We start from the raw sequence: 18,821 nt of genomic DNA on the forward strand, positions 1-18,821 counted from the left end.
ATCATAAGGTGTTCCCTGCTGAAACCCCCAGCCATCAGCTGTAATTTATGAAGGAACCTGGCAGCAAGTGTTCTATTTCCCTGCAGCGCCACCACAGGAGAAATGAAGCATTACATGATACCTATTGAAATCAATGGGCTGTCTATGTAAAGTATGGATCTGCTGGGTCAGCCAGAGCGATTTACACTCTGTTCTGAATAATAGGTGAGGATGCTAAACCGGGAACCGCCGTCTATTAACTCCGAGTTCCCGAATAGCATAGCAATACGTGAAAATTTTTTTTTGTAAACCAAACATCCCCTTTTAAATGGCTCCTGACAGGGTGCGGTATTGATTTTACGTTGTTACTCTACAGCATGCCAGGTTATCGGGATGTACGATTACATCGCACAGAACGACGACGAGCTGGCGTTCTCCAAAGGTCAAGTCATCAATGTGATAAACAAAGAAGATCCGGACTGGTGGAAGGGGGAACTGAACGGCCAAGTGGGTCTCTTCCCATCCAACTATGTCAAGCTGACCACCGACATGGACCCCAGCCAACAATGTAAGTAGAGCAGGAGGGCGGGGTTCTTCCATAAGTCTTGCTTCTTGTTTTGTAAATGACATGCAGCATTGCTGTGATTCTGCGGCTCTTTGCAGAAATCAAAGCATTGCCCACTGCTGCCTCCATCTCTGTGAAGATCGTCCACAAAGTACATTTCAGGGACTTGTACCGCTATACACCTGTCCGAAAAGCCCCCGTTCATTTGTCCGACCTCCTTCTTTACACGTTACATCATGTGATCGTTCTCTGGCACTGCTGCAGGAAACACGGAGGGCTGAGTACCTAATGGGTTAAAGTAGTCATTATCTACATCTGATAGTTTTAAATCTTAATCCCTACACAGACTAACAATGTCCAATCAGCGCTGACCGAGTGAGGTGGGAATGGCAAGACCCAGTTGGCAATTTTATTCATACATTTCTAGGAGGAATAACAGAGGGACGGCACAATGCAGAGCTCTTAGAAATGTGTTGCATAATTGTTATTTCATAGGGAATACAAGTATTACCTAAAATAGACATGTCCGGAGAGGTGGCAGGTCCTCCTTTCATTTAAAATCTACCGTTTTGTGTATGCAGCTCCTATGCAGGTCTATGTGTCTCCATGATTACAGACTACAAAAAAAAAAACCTATCTACCCCCCTCTTCTACTGTCTGTAGAATAGCAAAAAGAGGAGGTAGAGGAAGTAGCACAAGACTGACGGATTAGTGGGATGACCATTTACATTTAGATGTGGTCTGAAGCCTAGTAGATTCTGAGATGAAGCCCCGCAGCAATACAGAATTGGGGTCCTGAATCCCTTCAAATATTTTGGCCACAAAGTTTCTGCACCCAATATGCACATGACACCTACATTTTAAAGGGAACATTTAAAATAATTTTTCTTCGACTGCATTTATTTCTAGATTTTAAAGGTCCTCTTATATGGGCCGAGACAGCTCGTTGATTGGCGCTCGTTTGCTCCTTTCACAAGGATCTATGATCGGTTATGTCTAGGGACCAGCGATTGTTACTCCGATCGCTCGTCCCCGTGCCTTTCCATCATGTCGGCAGCGCATCTTCCGGTTTACACAGAGAGATGCGCTGCCGACCAATGATAAAAATGCGAACAGCCGATGAACGAGCGTTGCCATGTTTACACAAAACAATGATCGGGTACCAGCGGTCAAATGAGCACTCGTTTGTCCGATCATTGTCCCGTGTAAAAGGGCCTCAAGTTATAACATTGGGTAGTGAGAGTGACTGTCCATAAAGGGGGTCTCCACCTAGAACTGAAAAACTGTCCGCAATTAGAAGTCCTTGAGTTCTTTTCAGCCGTACGTTAGTTAGTTTCTCGGAAACCTGAGTAATTCCCAATATGTCTCCCGCTCCACACAACTTTCCTAAACTCCTGTCCAGAAAATCCGCCTGGTTCTGCAGCAATCCGGGAGCGGAGGATGGAGCGCTGCATTAGTATCAGATCGGTCATTTAGGACTCTAGGAAACTGATATGGAGAAATAGAAGTTTTAAAAAGGTTTTTCAGGAATAAAAAAATAATAATAATAATTAAAGTGTATTCTGGTTTCAGTAAATGGTGTTATTTGTATAATGAAAAGTTATACAATTTCCCAATGATTTTTCCAATTTAATTCCTCCCCTTTTTCAAGATCTCTGTTAGCTGTCATTCGATAGAACCTTTAGGCCGGGTTTCCACGGGTCAGATACGCTGCATAAAAATCACGCAGCGGATCCGACCTAGAACCTGCAACACCTTCCGTCCAAAAAAAAATCGCACCACATTGTGGTGCGATTTTTCGGACGGAATTTCCGCTGTGTAAAAAACTGCTCACACTTGTCCCCTCCCTCCTTTGACGTCCGATCCGGCCTCCTATGATGGCGTTGCAGGCCATGTGACACTGCAGCCTGTGATTGGCTGCAGCGGTCACATGGTATGAAACGTCCTCCCAGGAGGCCGGACTGCAGGAAAAAGGAGGGTGTTCTGGGTAAGGCCTCATGCACACGACTGTATTTTTCATCAGTAATTACGGATCCATTCATTTCTCTTGGCCACGGACACCTGTCAGTATTTTTACGGATGGGTGTCTGGGCTGAAAAAATTATACAACCCGTCTTATTCTTGTCAGTTATTGCGGGGGAGCTTTCGTAAATACTGATGCCTACGGATCCGTATTTACGGACTATATATCGGGATAGATGAAAATACGTGTGTGGTCGTGTGCATGGGGCCTAAGTATGACATTTTTTTTATTTTTTCGGAGTTTGCGATTTTTGTGGCGTAATCGCTGCGATTACGCTGCAAAAGTCGCAACACTTGGCTTTCTGCTGCGGATTTTGCATCCCCGACAACTGAAAGCCAAGTGTTGTGACTTTTGCAGCGTAATCGCAGCGATTTACACCACAAAAATCGCAACGCCACAAAAAAATAAATCCTACTTGCCCAGAACGCCCTCCTTCTTCCTGCAAAAAACTTCTGCAAAAGAAAATAAACAAAAACGCAGCACAAATTGACAGGCTGCGGAAATAAATAATGCACCGCAGGTAAATGTATTCACGTTTCCGCTGGTTTTTTCCCCGCAGCGGGGGCAGGAGATTTTCAAAATCTCATCCACTTTGCTGCTACTATAAATGCAGCGTTTACGCTACTTGGAACCCGGCCTTTTTGTGGATAAAAATCTGTCCTGGTCGTGTTGGACGCACAGCTGCACGGCTCGTTACATTATATCAGAGCTGCGTCCTGTAACGAGCCGTGCAGCTGTGTCATCCTATGACAGGACAGAATTTTATCCCAGTTTTCTGTTGAAAAGATCTTGAAAACCGTGAAGAAATACTTAAAAAAAAATTAACATTTTCAACGAAGAATAACGTTTAATTGCTGAAACTGAAATATCTTCAATTCAGCCCAAAATGCTAAAATACCAAACTTATCGACACTTCCCTTTAGAATTCCTCACTGTTCCCCCCCCCACTGTCCGGTCTCTGCCGCATCTGTTTACATATCCATGGTAAGAGCACGTGGTATGAGCGGGCGGACGGGCCACGTCACCGCCTTCTGTAGTCATATCACGATGGACGACATGTCGCTGCAGCAGCAGCCCGTGATTGGTCGAACGGTTGCGTGTACACAGATGCAGCCAGGGAACCACGTAGCAGGAGCGGTGAAGAAATCTAAGGCCCTGTTCACACAGAGTTTTTTTGTAGGCTGAAAAAATTTGTCTTTGAATTTCGTCAGTAAATTTGAGACCTGCGCTTTATTGTTCCGCATTTTTTGCGGCGTTTTTCGCCCACACCCTTTAAATCTAATGCAAAGACCACCAGCAAAAAAAATGCTCCGACGCCAGCGCCGGGTGTTTTTTCTGCCCTCCCACAGAGGTGGAACCTGCGGCAAAAAAGTACACGCCACCTTTTTTTTTTTTTTTTTCTTTTCCCGCGACCGACTAAAAGCTGCCCAGGAAAAAACGCCTCTCCCTCTCTTTGTAATCAATGGCCATCTTTTGGCGCTGATTCCTACGTAGTTTTCGCGTCCGTCAGAGCCAAGAAACTCTGTGTGAACTTACCCTTAAGGTAAGTATTTAGGGGAGTGTCTATTTACAGCATTTCGGGCAGCATATGATGGTTTTATTTTTATAATATCCGGAAAAAAAACATAATAAGAGGAGGAGTTTTCTTAGCGGCGCTGTTGTCATACCTCATTCCCTGTGTGTAGCATGCTGCCTTTTCGTTTCAATTTCTTTTGCACCATGCACAGTCATTATTGTAGTGTACAGTGATTTTTTTTTCTTTTTGTCTTTTAGATTTTTTTTTTTTTGGTTTGCTTATGTGTTGTTTTCCTCCTTTTTCTAGGAATCATATGTTGTCCATCCCCCTACTCAGGCTTGAAAGTCCTCAAAGAGACCCACTATCCCCATATCACTGCCCAGAGGGATGATGGGAGATGCAGCCTTGATCATGTGACTTCCAGCATGATCATCATCTGCCTTCTGACTAGACGACCGCTGCACAGAATTTTACCTCATTTTCCATTTAGATGCATGTTGACCATGACGTTGTATCCGCAGATCCTGAAGCTTAAAAACAAAAAAACTAAATAAATAAAATTGACACTCAAAGAGTACAGAGGATAGTGGGTCCTTTTGCGGCTTTCTCCATTTTATACAAAAAGAATTCAAACAAAAATCACATTTTCATACGACGTCCTTTTTTTCTGTTTTTGACGTTCTACAAAACTTGTTCAATCATTTTGAGGGGAAGTCGGTCACCACATGGTGGCGCTATCGATCCTGTTTTGCAAAAAGACCCACTATCGAGGAATGCTGCATGTACTGTTAATATTGTGTCCATAAATATGAAATGGTTTTTTTTATTACCTATTTTAATTATTATTATTTTTTGGTGTCCAGTTAGATTTATTATTTCAGGCTTTTAAATCGCAGAAGAAAGTCTGTAGCGAGGTTACAAAGCAGTTCAATGTTCCCAGTTCCTTAGGTATATACTACAAAAGTTGTATTTGACGACATTAGGTTAGTCATTTTTACATTTAATATTTTTTTTTTTTATATATTTTTTTTTATTTTTAAATGCTGCAAAACAAAAAAATATTTTTCAATTGTATTTTTCTGGTGCAATGGTTTTCCAGCACGGACAGGCCCATTGCGCTTGTCAGTTTTGCACATGTCACTAATGGCGTAATCCATGGTTTGTACTGTATTATGTATATTATTAGTTTTTTTTTATTGTGTGTATGTGTATATAATTTATACATACATATATACATATACACGTTTGTCGGGAAATTTTTGCCCATTGTATTATACATACCAGTGTTTTGTCTCCATCCAACGTATTTTTGTTAAAAATAGGGCGTCCACCCCTCGGTCCGTGACAGGGCTTCTTAGCTGTTCCTTTAGGATCAGGACAAAGAATGTATACACTATTTTAACCTGGAATTAATTGCAATGTTTACATATTTTTTATCGTTTTATCTAGACTGTGGAATCTGTGTCATGTTTTATTGTGCCGTACACCTCATTAACTATTTTTTGGAACGCCGAGCGTCCGCATTTACTGCCTTGCCTAAAGAGTTACGGAAACAAAAAATAGCCAAGGTAGAGCGTTTGTACCGATGGCTGTTTTTGTTTTTTCTTTTACTTCTGTATCTCCCCACTCCCCCCACCCCTCACCACTATTCTACTCATTCTTGAAGTGTCACCCCCACCCCCCTTTGCCCCCAAACAAACATTTATGTGGCTTGAGCCAACTGGATCTCATTTTTTCACCCGCACTTCAGTATTGTCATGGATATGAATGTAAGATATATAAATATATAAACACCTACAGCTTTAACAACTGTAATACAGCCTTTACAATCAACTACATGTATAGAGAATTAAATCCTTCTTATAAAAGCTAAAACCTTCATGTGTGTGTGTTGTCCTTGTGTTTTTTTTTATTGTTTTTTGTTATATAGGCATTTGAAAGAAAATTTACTTTTTGTTCGTTTTTATGTTGTATGTTTTTTTTAGAACATTGCTGGTGTTTTTGTTCGGGTTCCATCTCGCTATGAAAGAAAAATCCTGAAATCTTGCCATTTTCACACTGGCCACTGAGCATCATAGTAGGCTGACACTTCCTGTTGCTTTTCAGCTTGTGCTGTGTACACGGAGGATGGGGGACGCCGCCTCATCCGCTCAGGGTAGGACTACAATGAAAGCTAGCACTGATACTATAAAGCTGGAGGCAGTTAACACAGGATCACACCACTGATAATCGGTCCGGGGAACAGTTCAGCTCCTCCCTCATCTCACAGAGCATGCTCACTACACTTCTCCATCTCACAGAGCATGCTCACTACACTCCTCCATAGAAGTGATTTTTTTTACTTAGGCCCCATGCACACGACCATATTTTTCATCCGTAATTACGGACCCATTCATTTTTATGGTCTACGGACACCTTTCCGTATTTTTACAAATGGGTGTCAGTTTCGTAAAAATGATCCGTCAAATATAGAACATGTCCTATTCTTGTCCATAATTACGGCACGGACTCGTCCATTGAAGTCTACAGATGGCTACGGATGTGCAGCAGTCCGTAGTTACGGAAGCGTTGCTAGGCGACGCCAGATTTGCAGATGTTGCATATCATTTTTGGTTTTCTTTTTGCGGATGCACTACGGACACCGTTCTGTAAATGCGGATGATTTACGGATGACTATAAATGATTACGGATCTGTATTTACGGATGGATGAAATCTACGATCGTGTGCATGGCGCCTTAGTTTTCTTATGTCCATGGGTTCACAGCTAAGATGCAAGGTGCCCCCTCCCCTAATAATTTTGTTAAGAGGACAGAACAAAAAGTATACAATCAAAGAATATATGTATTTTCTTTTTGTTTTTTTTAAGGCTATGTTCACGCAGGGCAGATATGCTGCGTAAAAGTACATAGCGTATTCGTCCTAGGAAATTCCGCCCAAAAAGCCGCACCAATTTGTGGTACAGATTTTTGGGCGGAAACACTGCAGGGAAAAATAAAAAAGTTTATACTTACCCCCCAGGAGTTTTTATAGCGACGCATTCATCCGTTCTCTGAAGATCCGGCCTGCTGGGATGACACTGCAGCCTGTGATTGGCTGCTTCAGTCACATGGAATGAAACGTCATTCCAGGACACCGGCCTGGACAGAGAACAGAAGAACACTTGACAAACCCCGTAGGGTAAATATAAACTTTTTTTTTTTTAAATTTCTGATTTTGTGTTTTTGGCAGCGGAATCGCAGATTCAAAAATCACAATGTTTGCTGTGGATTTTACCTCCCTATTGACTTCAACGGAGAATAACCAACAGAAGAGCCGCGATTCCATAGCATAAATTTACATGCTTGCGGATTAAAAGACCACATCGCAGGTCCATTTATGAACGTTTTTTCTTTAAAGGGATTGTGTTCTTCCAGAAAGAGCGCCTCTCTCGTCCATGGGCTGTGTCTGGTATTGCAGCTCAGCCCAATCACTTGATATATTGAAAAATCGGGGTTAATGCAGTGTATTGTGGCTTGAGAGGTGGCACTTAGGCAGGCACTTATACCCTCTAAGCTCAAACATTGCTATACTAACTGCATCTAGACTAGTATTATAGGATTGTGTGTCAACAATTACTATATATATGTATGTATATGTCTCCAAAATTCTGCTGGAGTAGAGATGACTTCCTCCATCTGCTACATCTCCCATGAACTACTACCAGCACTTTTCATTCCTTAGGAGATAGTTAAGCTGCTCAACACTGGTTCTCTCTGCTTGTTATGCAGGCACACAACCCTATAGATCACATACAGTAAAGACAGGTTCACAAATAGGCAATAAGCGTGGATAGAGGAGAATGCACAGGAGATGAGACTGTTTAACTGTTGACACTCTTCTACAACAGAGGTTTCTTAAAGTTTTTCGATTCTTAAAAAAAATCCACCGTTATTGAGATTTCATGTGAAGAACTTCTGTGGGACTATAGCCATAGAGGCCATCAATGTTTGATCTGACCTACAGGAACCCCGCCGATCAGCAGAATGAAGTCGCGTTGCTATGTGAGCACTGCGCCCCCTTCGTTGTTTATATGGGCACATTAGCTCATTCATGAAAGTGGCTGTGCCCGGTACTGCAGCTTGTGAATGTGTGCGCAGAACTGGAATGGGTCAGAATCTGAAGAGGGAGGGTGTGCCAAAAAAAAAAAAAAAAAAATACAACCTCTGCTGTCCTTGAATAGACTTCCTAACTGAAAATAAAACTTGATAAATCCACATGATCAACAAATATGATTAACCTCCAGCTCTGTAAAGCCAATAAAAGACTTACCAGACTCTCACACGTCTGTGGGGTGGCAGCTGTCAAACATTTTGGTTGAAAAAGAATAATTTAATTGCTGTCGGCCAAGGCTGAAAAAAAAATACCTGTTCACCATAACTAGAAAATGTTTGTTTATTTTAACCCCTTAGTGACCACCAATACACCTTTTCCACGGCGGTCACTAAGGGGCCTTAGTCTAGGCCGCTGCCTTTTCACGGTGGCCCAGTCTAAGTCCTGCCCGTTAAATGCCGCGGTCGCTATTGACGGGGGCATTTAACTTGTTTACACAGGGAGTGCGCTCCCTCTGTCACCCATCGGCGGCCCGCAAATGCAATCGCGGGTCTCCGATGGGATGTCATGGCAGCCGGGGGCCTGATAAAACCCCCAGGTCTGCCCTGGACATATGCCTGTTAGGACGCGCCGGAGGCACGTCCTAACAGATTGCCTGTCAGATTTACACTGACAGGCAATAATGCTCTGGTATATGAAGTATACCAAAGCATTATAGCAGCGATCTGAAGATCACATAATAAAGTCCCCTAGTGGGACTATAAAAATAAGTAATAAATGTGAAATAAAGATTATTAATAAAAATTACAGTAAATAAATCAATTTTTTTCCATAAAAAGTGGTTTTATTTAGTAAAAGTGTAAAAAATAAATAAAAGTACACATATGTGGTATCGCCGCGACCGTAATGACTCCATTAATAAAGTTAATATGTAAATTAAACCGCAAGGTGAACACCGTAAAAAAAAAACGCAAAAAACTGGCGAAATTGCAATTTTTTTCCATTGCCCCCCAAAAAAGTCATAATAAAAATGAATCAATAAGTCCCATGCACTCCAAAACAGTACCATTCAAAACTACGTCTTGTCTCGCAGAAAACAAGCCCAAAAAATCACTACATTGATGGAAAAATAAAAAAATTACGGCTCTTGGAAAGCGACGATGCAAAAACAAATAATTTTAGTTCAAAAGTGATTTTATTGTGCAAAAGTCGTAAAACATAAAAAACCTCCACATATGTGGTATCGCCGTAATCGTACCGACCCATAGAATAAACGTAACATGTTATTTACGTTGCATAGTGAACGGCGTCCATTTAAAACGCATAGAACAATGGCGGAATTTCAGGTTTTTTTTTATAATCCCCCCCCCCAAAAAAGTTAATAAAAAAATGATATGTACCCTAAAATGGTGCTATTAAAAAGTACAATTAATCCCGCAAAAAACAAGTCCTCATACAGCGATGTCGACGGAAAAATAAAAAAGTTATAGCTCTTTAAATGCGACTGTAGAAAACGAAAAAAAAATAGCGTGGTCATTAGGGCCTAAAACAGGCGGGTCACTAAGGGGTTAATCCCCTCCAGAAACAGAGCCACTCCTTTGCATGAGCTGTGGCTGGTATTGCAGCTCAACCCCATTCAAGGGAAACTTGGCCAATGTCAAAATGACATGTCCGCGTGAAAAACTGGCATTGGCCCTCGTGATACAGTGCAACGGGTACAATGTTCCACCATGCAGCGCCTAAATCGTGTGCAAGTCCTGCAGGTTCATGTAGAAAGCCGTACTTGGAAAGATTATTGTTAATGATCAGAAAATTGTGTTGATTGTTGGGGTGTATTCACATGTTGCAGTCATTTAGTGGTTTTTACTGTAATATGATTGTGATCTGTTAATACGCCCTTGACTATCGTTTTTATGAGACAGGTGGCCAATGCACTTAGAAAATAACCCAAAAAGACGGACAACCATAGCAAATTGCTATTGATGTTACAGGTAGAAAAAGGAAACGTTCCGACCACTGAAAAATCTGTTCCGTTGGATGGAAAACGCATTAGTAATAAATGCTGCGATCGTGGCATCTGATTCACGATAGGTGGGGTAATGGGGAGAAAAGACTGAGTGTCTCTAATGGCAAATATCATTCCATATATGCCCATTCACCAAACTATATTCTGCAATGACAAACTAAGTAGACCGCTATCTCGGAGTTTGCCCATCATTACATGTCCACGGTTCCTTAGGCTGGTGTCCAGCATAGTATGAAGTGCAGGTAAGTCAGCAGAAACCCACAAACTGGTTCACCATAATAAGTAAAAAGTTTATTAGCGTAGGAGACGTCCTCAAGCTTTGGCAGGTGTGAATTGCTCTTTGAACCATCTTAAAATGCGAGAAGTCCGTAGTTATGGGATGGAGTTTCATCTGATCTGTCCATCCTCAATGGAACGTTTCGACAGATCATGGTTCCATAATGAAAGAGCTGGGTCCATGTATAAGAGTGTTGTCCAACTTCTCATACTTGGTGTTCTAGATTGGTTTCATGAGCAAGAATATCCTTAGCCTGGACATTGTTCTATGCCATGTAGTGCCGAAAACCTAAATTGTTATCAGTAGTAGACTATCCTTCGAGCATGTTCTTGAGAGCATGTAAACTTTGAGTAATCCTCTTTACCATTTCTTGTGCACCACAAACTGATTTACTTCTTGTTGTGTCTTGTAAAAAAAACATTCAATTTTCTTTTCGAACAGTTCAGTGTAAGATTAAGAGGTGGTATCTGTGCCATCTTACCATGTTCTTGCTGACCTGTAGACATGGACATTGTTCTAGACATGGACTATGATTTCGTGCAGGAGCTGCTGGTATTGGGGAACACACACAGTTGAGCCTTTTCTTCCTCTCTGCATTTCAGGGTGTGCAGATTTACATCTTCTCGATATGTTGAGCCCCGTAGAAAGGAAGAGACAGGGCTATATCCATGAGCTCATAGTGACCGAAGAGAACTATGTGAATGATCTTCAGCTGGTCACAGAGGTGAGTTCACCATCGGAGGTAACCCTTTTCTAATACAATGAAACCTCCGCAAAAGACCAACTGTGATCTTGACCAGATTGTCAATGTATCCCGAGTATATTGCCCTCTTCTAGAAGGGTGGTCCTCTTCATGAAGACCATTTTTGACAAAAATTTTAGGTGGTCGTCTCAAACATACTTCACTATGTATACTACATAGAGGGTGCCACTATTCCCATTCCTGAGACTACCATGCTCTTTAGGCAAGGCTTGGCCATCTTCTGGCTTGTGGACCACAACGTATGTGTGATGAGACTTCGAACTCCTTGGGTTGCTGGAGCTTCTAATAAAGCGAATGTCTAGTTGTAGGTTAGTACCTATGGACCATGATATTGTTCTTACTTTACTGCTTGTTATCGGAGACCTGTTACAATCTTCTAAGCAAGTGTTTAGGTATTGTAAGTAAATGGTGTTTTACGGGGAACAGACGTCTTGGTCGGGCTGTGCAAGTCGTCGTTGAACAGCTGCATAGTCCTGACGTGAAAGTCGTCTTGTGGGTTATTTTGCTCCTACCAGTCTGTAAATTGAATTATATCTATAACTTACTGTTCCTGATACCAGGGGTGACCCATGTACCCCGATTGTTTGTAATAACAAATTTTAATGTGGTTTTATGTCTCTCAGACATTCCAGAAGCCATTACTGGAGTCCGAGCTACTAACCGAGAAAGAAGTGGCAATGATATTTGTCAACTGGAAGGAGTTAATCATGTGCAATATTAAGCTACTGAAGTAAGCGTTTTTTTTCACGTTATTTCATATGTATATAATACTAATTAAAGGGCTTGTCCGGGCATGGATAGGTCTTCCTGCCATAGGGCAAACAGCTGCCATGAAGAGATGAACTTGGTCGGCCACAATGCTTAGATAAGCCCTAATATTCAAGCGTCCAACCATCAGAGGTCCCAGGGTGTGCCAAGAAAACATTCCCCACACCATTAATCCACCTCCACCTGCCTGAACCATTGACACCGGACAGGAAGAGGTCATCGATTCATGCTACATGCGCCAAATTCTGACTCTCCCATCGGCATGGTGCCACAGAAATCTGAATTCATCTGTGATCCTATGTTTGCTCTCTTGCCTTTCGGTTTACCTTAGACAACAATGGCGCTCGTACTGGTCGCCTGCTGTTCTAGACCATCCGTGTTAGGAAACGACGTGTTGTGCATTCGGACGCATTCGTTTTAGCACCAGCTTTGTATTCAACTGTAATTTCCCTGACTGTGCACCGTCCATCAGAACGATTCTTGACCTCCTCCTCGGTCCCCTTTTATCGACGAGTTGTTGACGTCCACAGGATCCCCTTTCACTGGATATTTTTTTCTCGATCACGCCATTCTCGGTATACTCTCTACACCGTTGCACGAGAAAACCCCACAAGCTTGGCAGTTTTTTAAATACTGTTTTTGAAGCACCGATGACCATACCTCGTTTAAAGTCGCTCAGATCGCTCGATTTTCCCAATCTAATGTGGATTCACGCTGAAACTGAATAACGGAAAATTAGAGGTTTCCTGTATGGTAATTAGACACGTGATCTTGAATTATGAAAGGACTCGCGTCTCTAATAAAGTGTCCCTTCAGTATACAGCTTAGTCTTTAGTTTGAAATTTGGGGCATTCAATATGAGAGGCGATCCACGTTTTTTCATTATTTTGATTTCAAATGTAAATGTAAAAAAAAAACGCCCACATACCTTACATAATAATTAAAGTCGTCGTCGTCCCCCCCCCCCCCCCTCCCCAATCATCAATATTCACCATCCTGGCCAAAATTGTATGTTGTACCTGTGCAGGTTGAGCTGCTGCCAGACCTCATCTCCAGGAAAGACAAAGGAGGAACAGCCAAAATTTTTATCTAAATGGCTGATCCACAGACGACGACGGTTTTGCTTATTGATATACACATGATGGTATTATAACTGTATATGAGCAGCTTAAAAATGTAGCTTAATAGAAATGTAAGTTAAAGTGTAGCTAAACGTTTGACAAACTTCTGACGTGACATGTCAGAAGTTTGTATTGGTGGGGGTCCGAGCACTGTGACCCCCACCAATCGCTAGAACAAAGCAGCTGAAGCACTTGTGTGACCGCTCAGCCGCTTCGTGTCTGTTCGGCTTTTTCCGGAAATAAATGTATCTGTGTACGGACTCAATAGAAAGTCTATGAGCCCGTACTGCGATACATTGGCTTTCTGGAAAAAAACGAACAGACACGAAGCGGCTGAGCGCTTCAGCTGCTTTGTTCTAGCGATTGGTGGGGGTCTCCGTGCTCGGACCCCCAACAAACAAAACTTGTGACATGTCATAAGTTTGTCAAACGTTTAGTTACACTTTTGATTCTACACTTTGCTTTGTTCTCATTCTCCTGATCTCCTAACTGCTGTAGTTATGTAAATATCGTGCTTGCTCTGGGGTTGCCATAGTAATAACTAACTGGACATCCTATCATGTGATCTCCACTATTATGAATGTGTTCCTATGAGGGGCAGTCACATGACAGGATGTCAGGCTGTTTATACTACCATAGAAACCCCAGAGCAAGCATAAAGGAAATTGTCTTTATACCTCTGCAGGCTCACGATTGTTGGTAATGGTCATCCAGTTTATCTGGTATTCTTGTATAGCAGGCAAATGTCTCAATGCTTGCCTTGGTCATGATATATTTATGTATTAGTTACTTTAAATGTCCTGATGTGTGCATTTGGTTGGCGAGTCTTCATTTCTCCAGCAGCATGGAGCAGTGTTTTGTCGCCATGAAATTTACCCATACTTGTCTACTCTCCCGAATTGTCCAGGAGTTTCCCAAAATAGAGGAGATCTCCCGGACTACCGGCAGAAAAGGCAAGAATCCTACAAAATCTGCTGACCAACTAGGAGAAAATTTTTCATGTATCTATATTGGTCTCATTGACTACAATAGTAGCTGTATAAATGTGTGCAGTGAGCGCCCCCTTGTGGCGTTTATAGGCAGTCAAAATGTTATCATTTAATTCTACTGCTGTGACTGTATATGGAGAGACACTTCTGTCACTGTATATAGAGGGGCACTCTGCTGGCACAGTTTATGCAGGGGCACTCTGCTGGCACGGTTTATGGGGTCACTTCGGGTATGGGGTCGTGATCTGTACTTGTGGGTGGGATTTACATAGAAAAATACATAAATCAAGTCACCCGGATTCTTAAAAGTAGGCAAATGTGGGCTTACCAACTCCATTGTCTATGCTAAAATTACTACGTCTTGAAAATGTACCTCACCTCCTCCTCTGTTTTAAGGGCCTTACGTGTTCGTAAAAAGATGTCTGGTGAGAAGATGCCCGTTAAGATGATTGGCGACATTTTAACAGCCCAGTTGCCACACATGCAGCCCTACATCCGTTTCTGTAGTTGCCAGCTTAACGGTGCCGCCCTCATTCAGCAGAAAACCGATGAAGTGCCTGAGTTCAAGGAGTTTGTCAAAGTAAGTACATTGTTGGGTTATTATCTAAAGCTCTTGATAAGGCGAACACTAAACACAAACTCAAGACGTTCTCTTCTACTTTTCTGTGCATTTCATTGCAATCTATTGTACTCTGTTGTCAACCATTTCAGGCTGGGGGAGACTGGCTCAAAATCCTGAAAAATCCCTGCGATCACCACTTTCTCTCCCACGTCTCCAGCGCTGAGAACCTCCGGAGACATTTACATGTTTCCTATAAGCTTCGTGGTTTCTCTTTAGTGGCACTTTTAATGGATGTTTTTGCGGTCTGTCTCCTCAGAGATTAGCTATGGATCCTCGATGTAAAGGAATGCCGCTGTCCAGCTTTATTCTCAAACCTATGCAAAGAGTAACACGATATCCTCTAATCATCAAAAACGTAAGTTATGTGGCACATGGAATCAACATTCACTTCAGGTCTGTCCTATGTGGACATTTTGGGGTGATAGAGAGGTGCAGGGCTGGCTTGTGCGATACCTTCTTTTGGCGCCCCTTTCCCCGTATGATGATTTGTCATATGGTCTACAAATACCCATACCAAAACCGTGCCTAGTTAGAAGTACCATACTGTGGCTTATATGGGCCCAATAATACTTCTATACACTGCCGAAATAATACACTGTACCCTGCCACACAATGCCCATATACAGTCCCCAAATAACCAAGTAAATTAGCCCCTTGTCGACTTGTGACGAATACGTACGTCATAGCCAGCAAGGAAGAATGGAGCGGACTCACGGGCTGAGCGGGTGTCGGCTGTATGTTGCTGCCGACACTTCACTGCAATCGCTGGATCCCGCTCGTTTAACCCCTAGGATGCTGCGGTCAGAAGCGACTACGGCATTTAAGCCGTAAGAAAGAGGGGGGCAGCTGCTTTCTTCCCATTCCACCCCTACAAAGATTTTTTTTTTCCCCTGTTTCCCAGTACATTATATGGTACCATAAAAAAAAAAAACTACAACACGTCCCGCAAAAATAAAGCATACGGCTTTATCGACAGAAAAATAAACAAGTTATGGTTTTCGGAAGGTGGAGAGGAAAAAGTGAAAATTAAAACCTGAAAAATGGCTGCGGCGGGAAGGGGTTAATAACATTATATAGTAGTTAATACGATTTTTGGAGGCCACATATGCCACTTAGTTGCCTCCTTCAGCAGGGGTGGCTGACCGCACGGGTTGCTTACCCCTAAGGCCGGCCATGTTGAGGGGTCCCCTGTTTGACTCCTCTCTGTTGAGTAGAGGGCTGTTACGGTCTTTTGGGGTTAATATTCAATACTCTGGTAATTCAGGCAAGATGGCTGCCCCGGTGATCATGTGCAGAAAATAGAATAAAAAAAGAACAGATTAGAAGAAAATGTTTCACTATTTGATTTAAAATGTAAAAAAAAATATATAAGTGCTCCATTCCCCCCTCCGTTGCGCCCCTAACAGCTGACCTGTTTAAAGTGACAGGAGACTCCAGCTCACGTATTACTGAGATCAGAAGGAGACGACGCTGGGCAGAACTAATGCTTCCAACTGGACATAAAGGGGCAAAAGTTTCATGACCTTCCTTTCCCGGGGTCCCAGACCACTGCCAGTCTGACCTGCTGGTCCCAGTGTGGGCAACACAACACAGTCCAAACACTTGTGGAATATTGTGCGGGTATCACATGGGTCTAATGCCCAGTATAGTAATGCCTATGGTATAGTACCCCGCTGCCTTGCTCACCGGGAAGCGATGATTGATTGATACATATCTGGTTTGATGTGATTTTTGTTGTTTTTTTAGATTCTAGAAAATACACCTGAAAATCACCCCGATCACTGTCACTTGAAGCACGCCCTGGAGAAGGCTGAGGAGCTGTGTTCTCAGGTCAACGAGGGCGTCCGGGAGAAGGAAAACTCTGACCGCCTGGAGTGGATTCAGGCGCATGTGCAATGCGAGGGTCTGTCTGAGGTAAAAATCTCAATTTATGTCTATTATTTTATTGCTTTTATGTCGAGGACACCAAGCCTAGCGATGAATGGGAGAAAAGAAGAAAACGCCTATTTGTCAGTCTATAATATTGTCTCGGAGCTCTGGAATCGGGAAGGGGTTTCTCTCCTTCTGGGTCCCTCCATGTTTGTCTGGGGACTTACTCTGGGGTTTATCTTCTCTGGCCTCCATAGTTGGCTTCTGTTGCAGCAAGCTACCTCCAACCAGAGACAAGCAGCCTAAGCCAAACTTCTTTCCCAACACTTTTTGGGGTGACAACATATTCGCTACCACAGGAGACTAGTACTGGTGGGCAGTATGACCCTGACTGAAAAAAAAATGGCTTTGTTTCCTGATCTTCCTGGTCCATGAATAGAATTCCTGAACTATTGTCACACTGACACACAGAGAGAATCTGAAGAACATTTGGTGATCACCCCTATGGATGCTGGAATAGCCGCCTCTCGCGGTTGTTACCGCTCATGCAATAGACCACAATTACTCTATATAGAGAAAATTGGAAGACTTCATACTGAATGAACGAAATGCATGCGTATTTATTCCAGCTACTATAATATCGATTCCAAGGTTATACATCTGTGTGTTCTAGCAGCCAGCTATTGGGGGACTACAAGTCCCAGGCGGCGCTGTGATGTCTTACAACAGTTCAGAGCTTTCTGATATATAACGGTTCTGGATTATTACTATTTTTTTATCAGTTTTTTGTTTTTTTCCTGCTGTTTTTTTACCCCCTTACAGCAACTAGTGTACAACTCTGTGACCAACTGCTTGGGGCCACGCAAGTTCCTGCACAGCGGCAAACTCTACAAGGCGAAGAGCAACAAGGAGTTATACGGTTTTCTGTTCAATGATTTCCTGCTGCTCACCCAGATTATAAAGCCGCTCGGCTCCTCCGGTACTGACAAAGTGTTCAGCCCCAAGTCCAACCTGCAGTACAAGATGTACAAGACGGTGAGTGAGAAAAACAAAACCGGCAGAAGGTCTTATAATGACTCACCATGGACGGATCTTACACAATGCAAAGTCCAACATTGTCTGACCTGACATGAAGTCTGGCGCTTCTGATAATCCAGCATAAACTGTCCAATAATCTGGAATCTCACAAGTAGAAGAGTAAAGATGGGTATTAGGTATTTGACACTGGTTCCTGTCAATAATCCAATGTCTATAGAGTCTGCCAGTCCTGTGCCCAATGTCCAGGAATAATAAATAGTGTGGATTCCTTCTGGGATTCCCCCATGATAAGGATCACATAGATGTCTGGCAGCTGCTTATCCACTTGTTCGCTCATTTCAACCCCACTGAATGTGTGTGCGAAGGTGGAATTGGCTAAAGATCTTTGAGCCTAGACAAACTATCGTACGTCTATCGGCAAGTAGAAGATTTTTCTGATTAAAAACGAGTCATTATTGTATTATTAAATCTGAAAATATGCCAGTAAGACATTGAGAAAAGTGTGGTATGAGTATTGCCAACTATGCCCTTCTCTGGCCTCTGCTCAACGCCCATTTGGCCTTGAGATGAAGACCTGAGTAATCGGAGACTCTGGTTTCTAGGGATAATCTGCCTGGCAACACCAAGGCCGTAGCTCTAAGGCAGTGTATCCCTGGCCAACCAGCCTCCCTCAAATTTAGGACTATGTCCATCTATTATTGTCGATCATCTAAAGACCATACCATTTCTGTATGCTGGGGGCACTGTGGTTATCATTCTCTCTATATTCTCCTAAATAAGCTGAGAAACCATAAGTATACAGACAGGGAGTCTGCACTATATTCTTCTACACCTGTGTGACATGAACCTGTGTAAGTATCAGTGGTGGCTGATGATAGAAGTTTCTGTCCCCCCTGTGTAATACTAGTGTGGCCCAAGAACTGCTGAAGCCTGTGATGGGTGACACACAGATCTCCATAGACTCCAGTAGAGAAAGTAGTCACCGAGCCGGATCCACACTGCTGCTAAGCAACCATCCCAGTCTGAGATATATATATATGAGATAAATAACCGGTGAGAGACTGACACATGGAATACCAGGATGGAGCACATGGGAAAATTTAGTTTTGGCCGGAGTGTCCCTCTTAAAACTGAACTAGCATTGTGCTGACATCAGAGAATGGGAAGAGCAGTCA

General features: G+C 42.7%; 1 protein-coding gene across 5 annotated transcripts in view; it reads left to right on the forward strand.

Annotated features, from left to right (window-relative positions):
• Positions 1 to 18,821, forward strand: part of ITSN1 (intersectin 1) — a 151,572-nt gene that overhangs the window by 109,853 nt on the left and 22,898 nt on the right. For all 5 annotated transcript variants that reach the window (XR_012881604.1, XM_075854575.1, XM_075854576.1 and 2 more), the window contains 7 exons: positions 356 to 547; positions 11,079 to 11,200; positions 11,863 to 11,969; positions 14,514 to 14,697; positions 14,996 to 15,094; positions 16,486 to 16,653; positions 17,431 to 17,643. Coding sequence is in view for 4 of the 5 variants with exons in the window: in XM_075854575.1 (XP_075710690.1) it covers positions 356 to 547; positions 11,079 to 11,200; positions 11,863 to 11,969; positions 14,514 to 14,697; positions 14,996 to 15,094; positions 16,486 to 16,653; positions 17,431 to 17,643 (1,085 nt within the window). In the remaining variant the exon portion in view is untranslated. The remainder of the gene's footprint in view (positions 1 to 355; positions 548 to 11,078; positions 11,201 to 11,862; positions 11,970 to 14,513; positions 14,698 to 14,995; positions 15,095 to 16,485; positions 16,654 to 17,430; positions 17,644 to 18,821) is intronic.

The sequence above is a fragment of the Rhinoderma darwinii genome, chromosome 2 (genome assembly GCF_050947455.1).
Source record: "Rhinoderma darwinii isolate aRhiDar2 chromosome 2, aRhiDar2.hap1, whole genome shotgun sequence".
In the NCBI taxonomy this organism is placed as follows: Eukaryota; Metazoa; Chordata; class Amphibia; order Anura; family Rhinodermatidae; genus Rhinoderma; species Rhinoderma darwinii.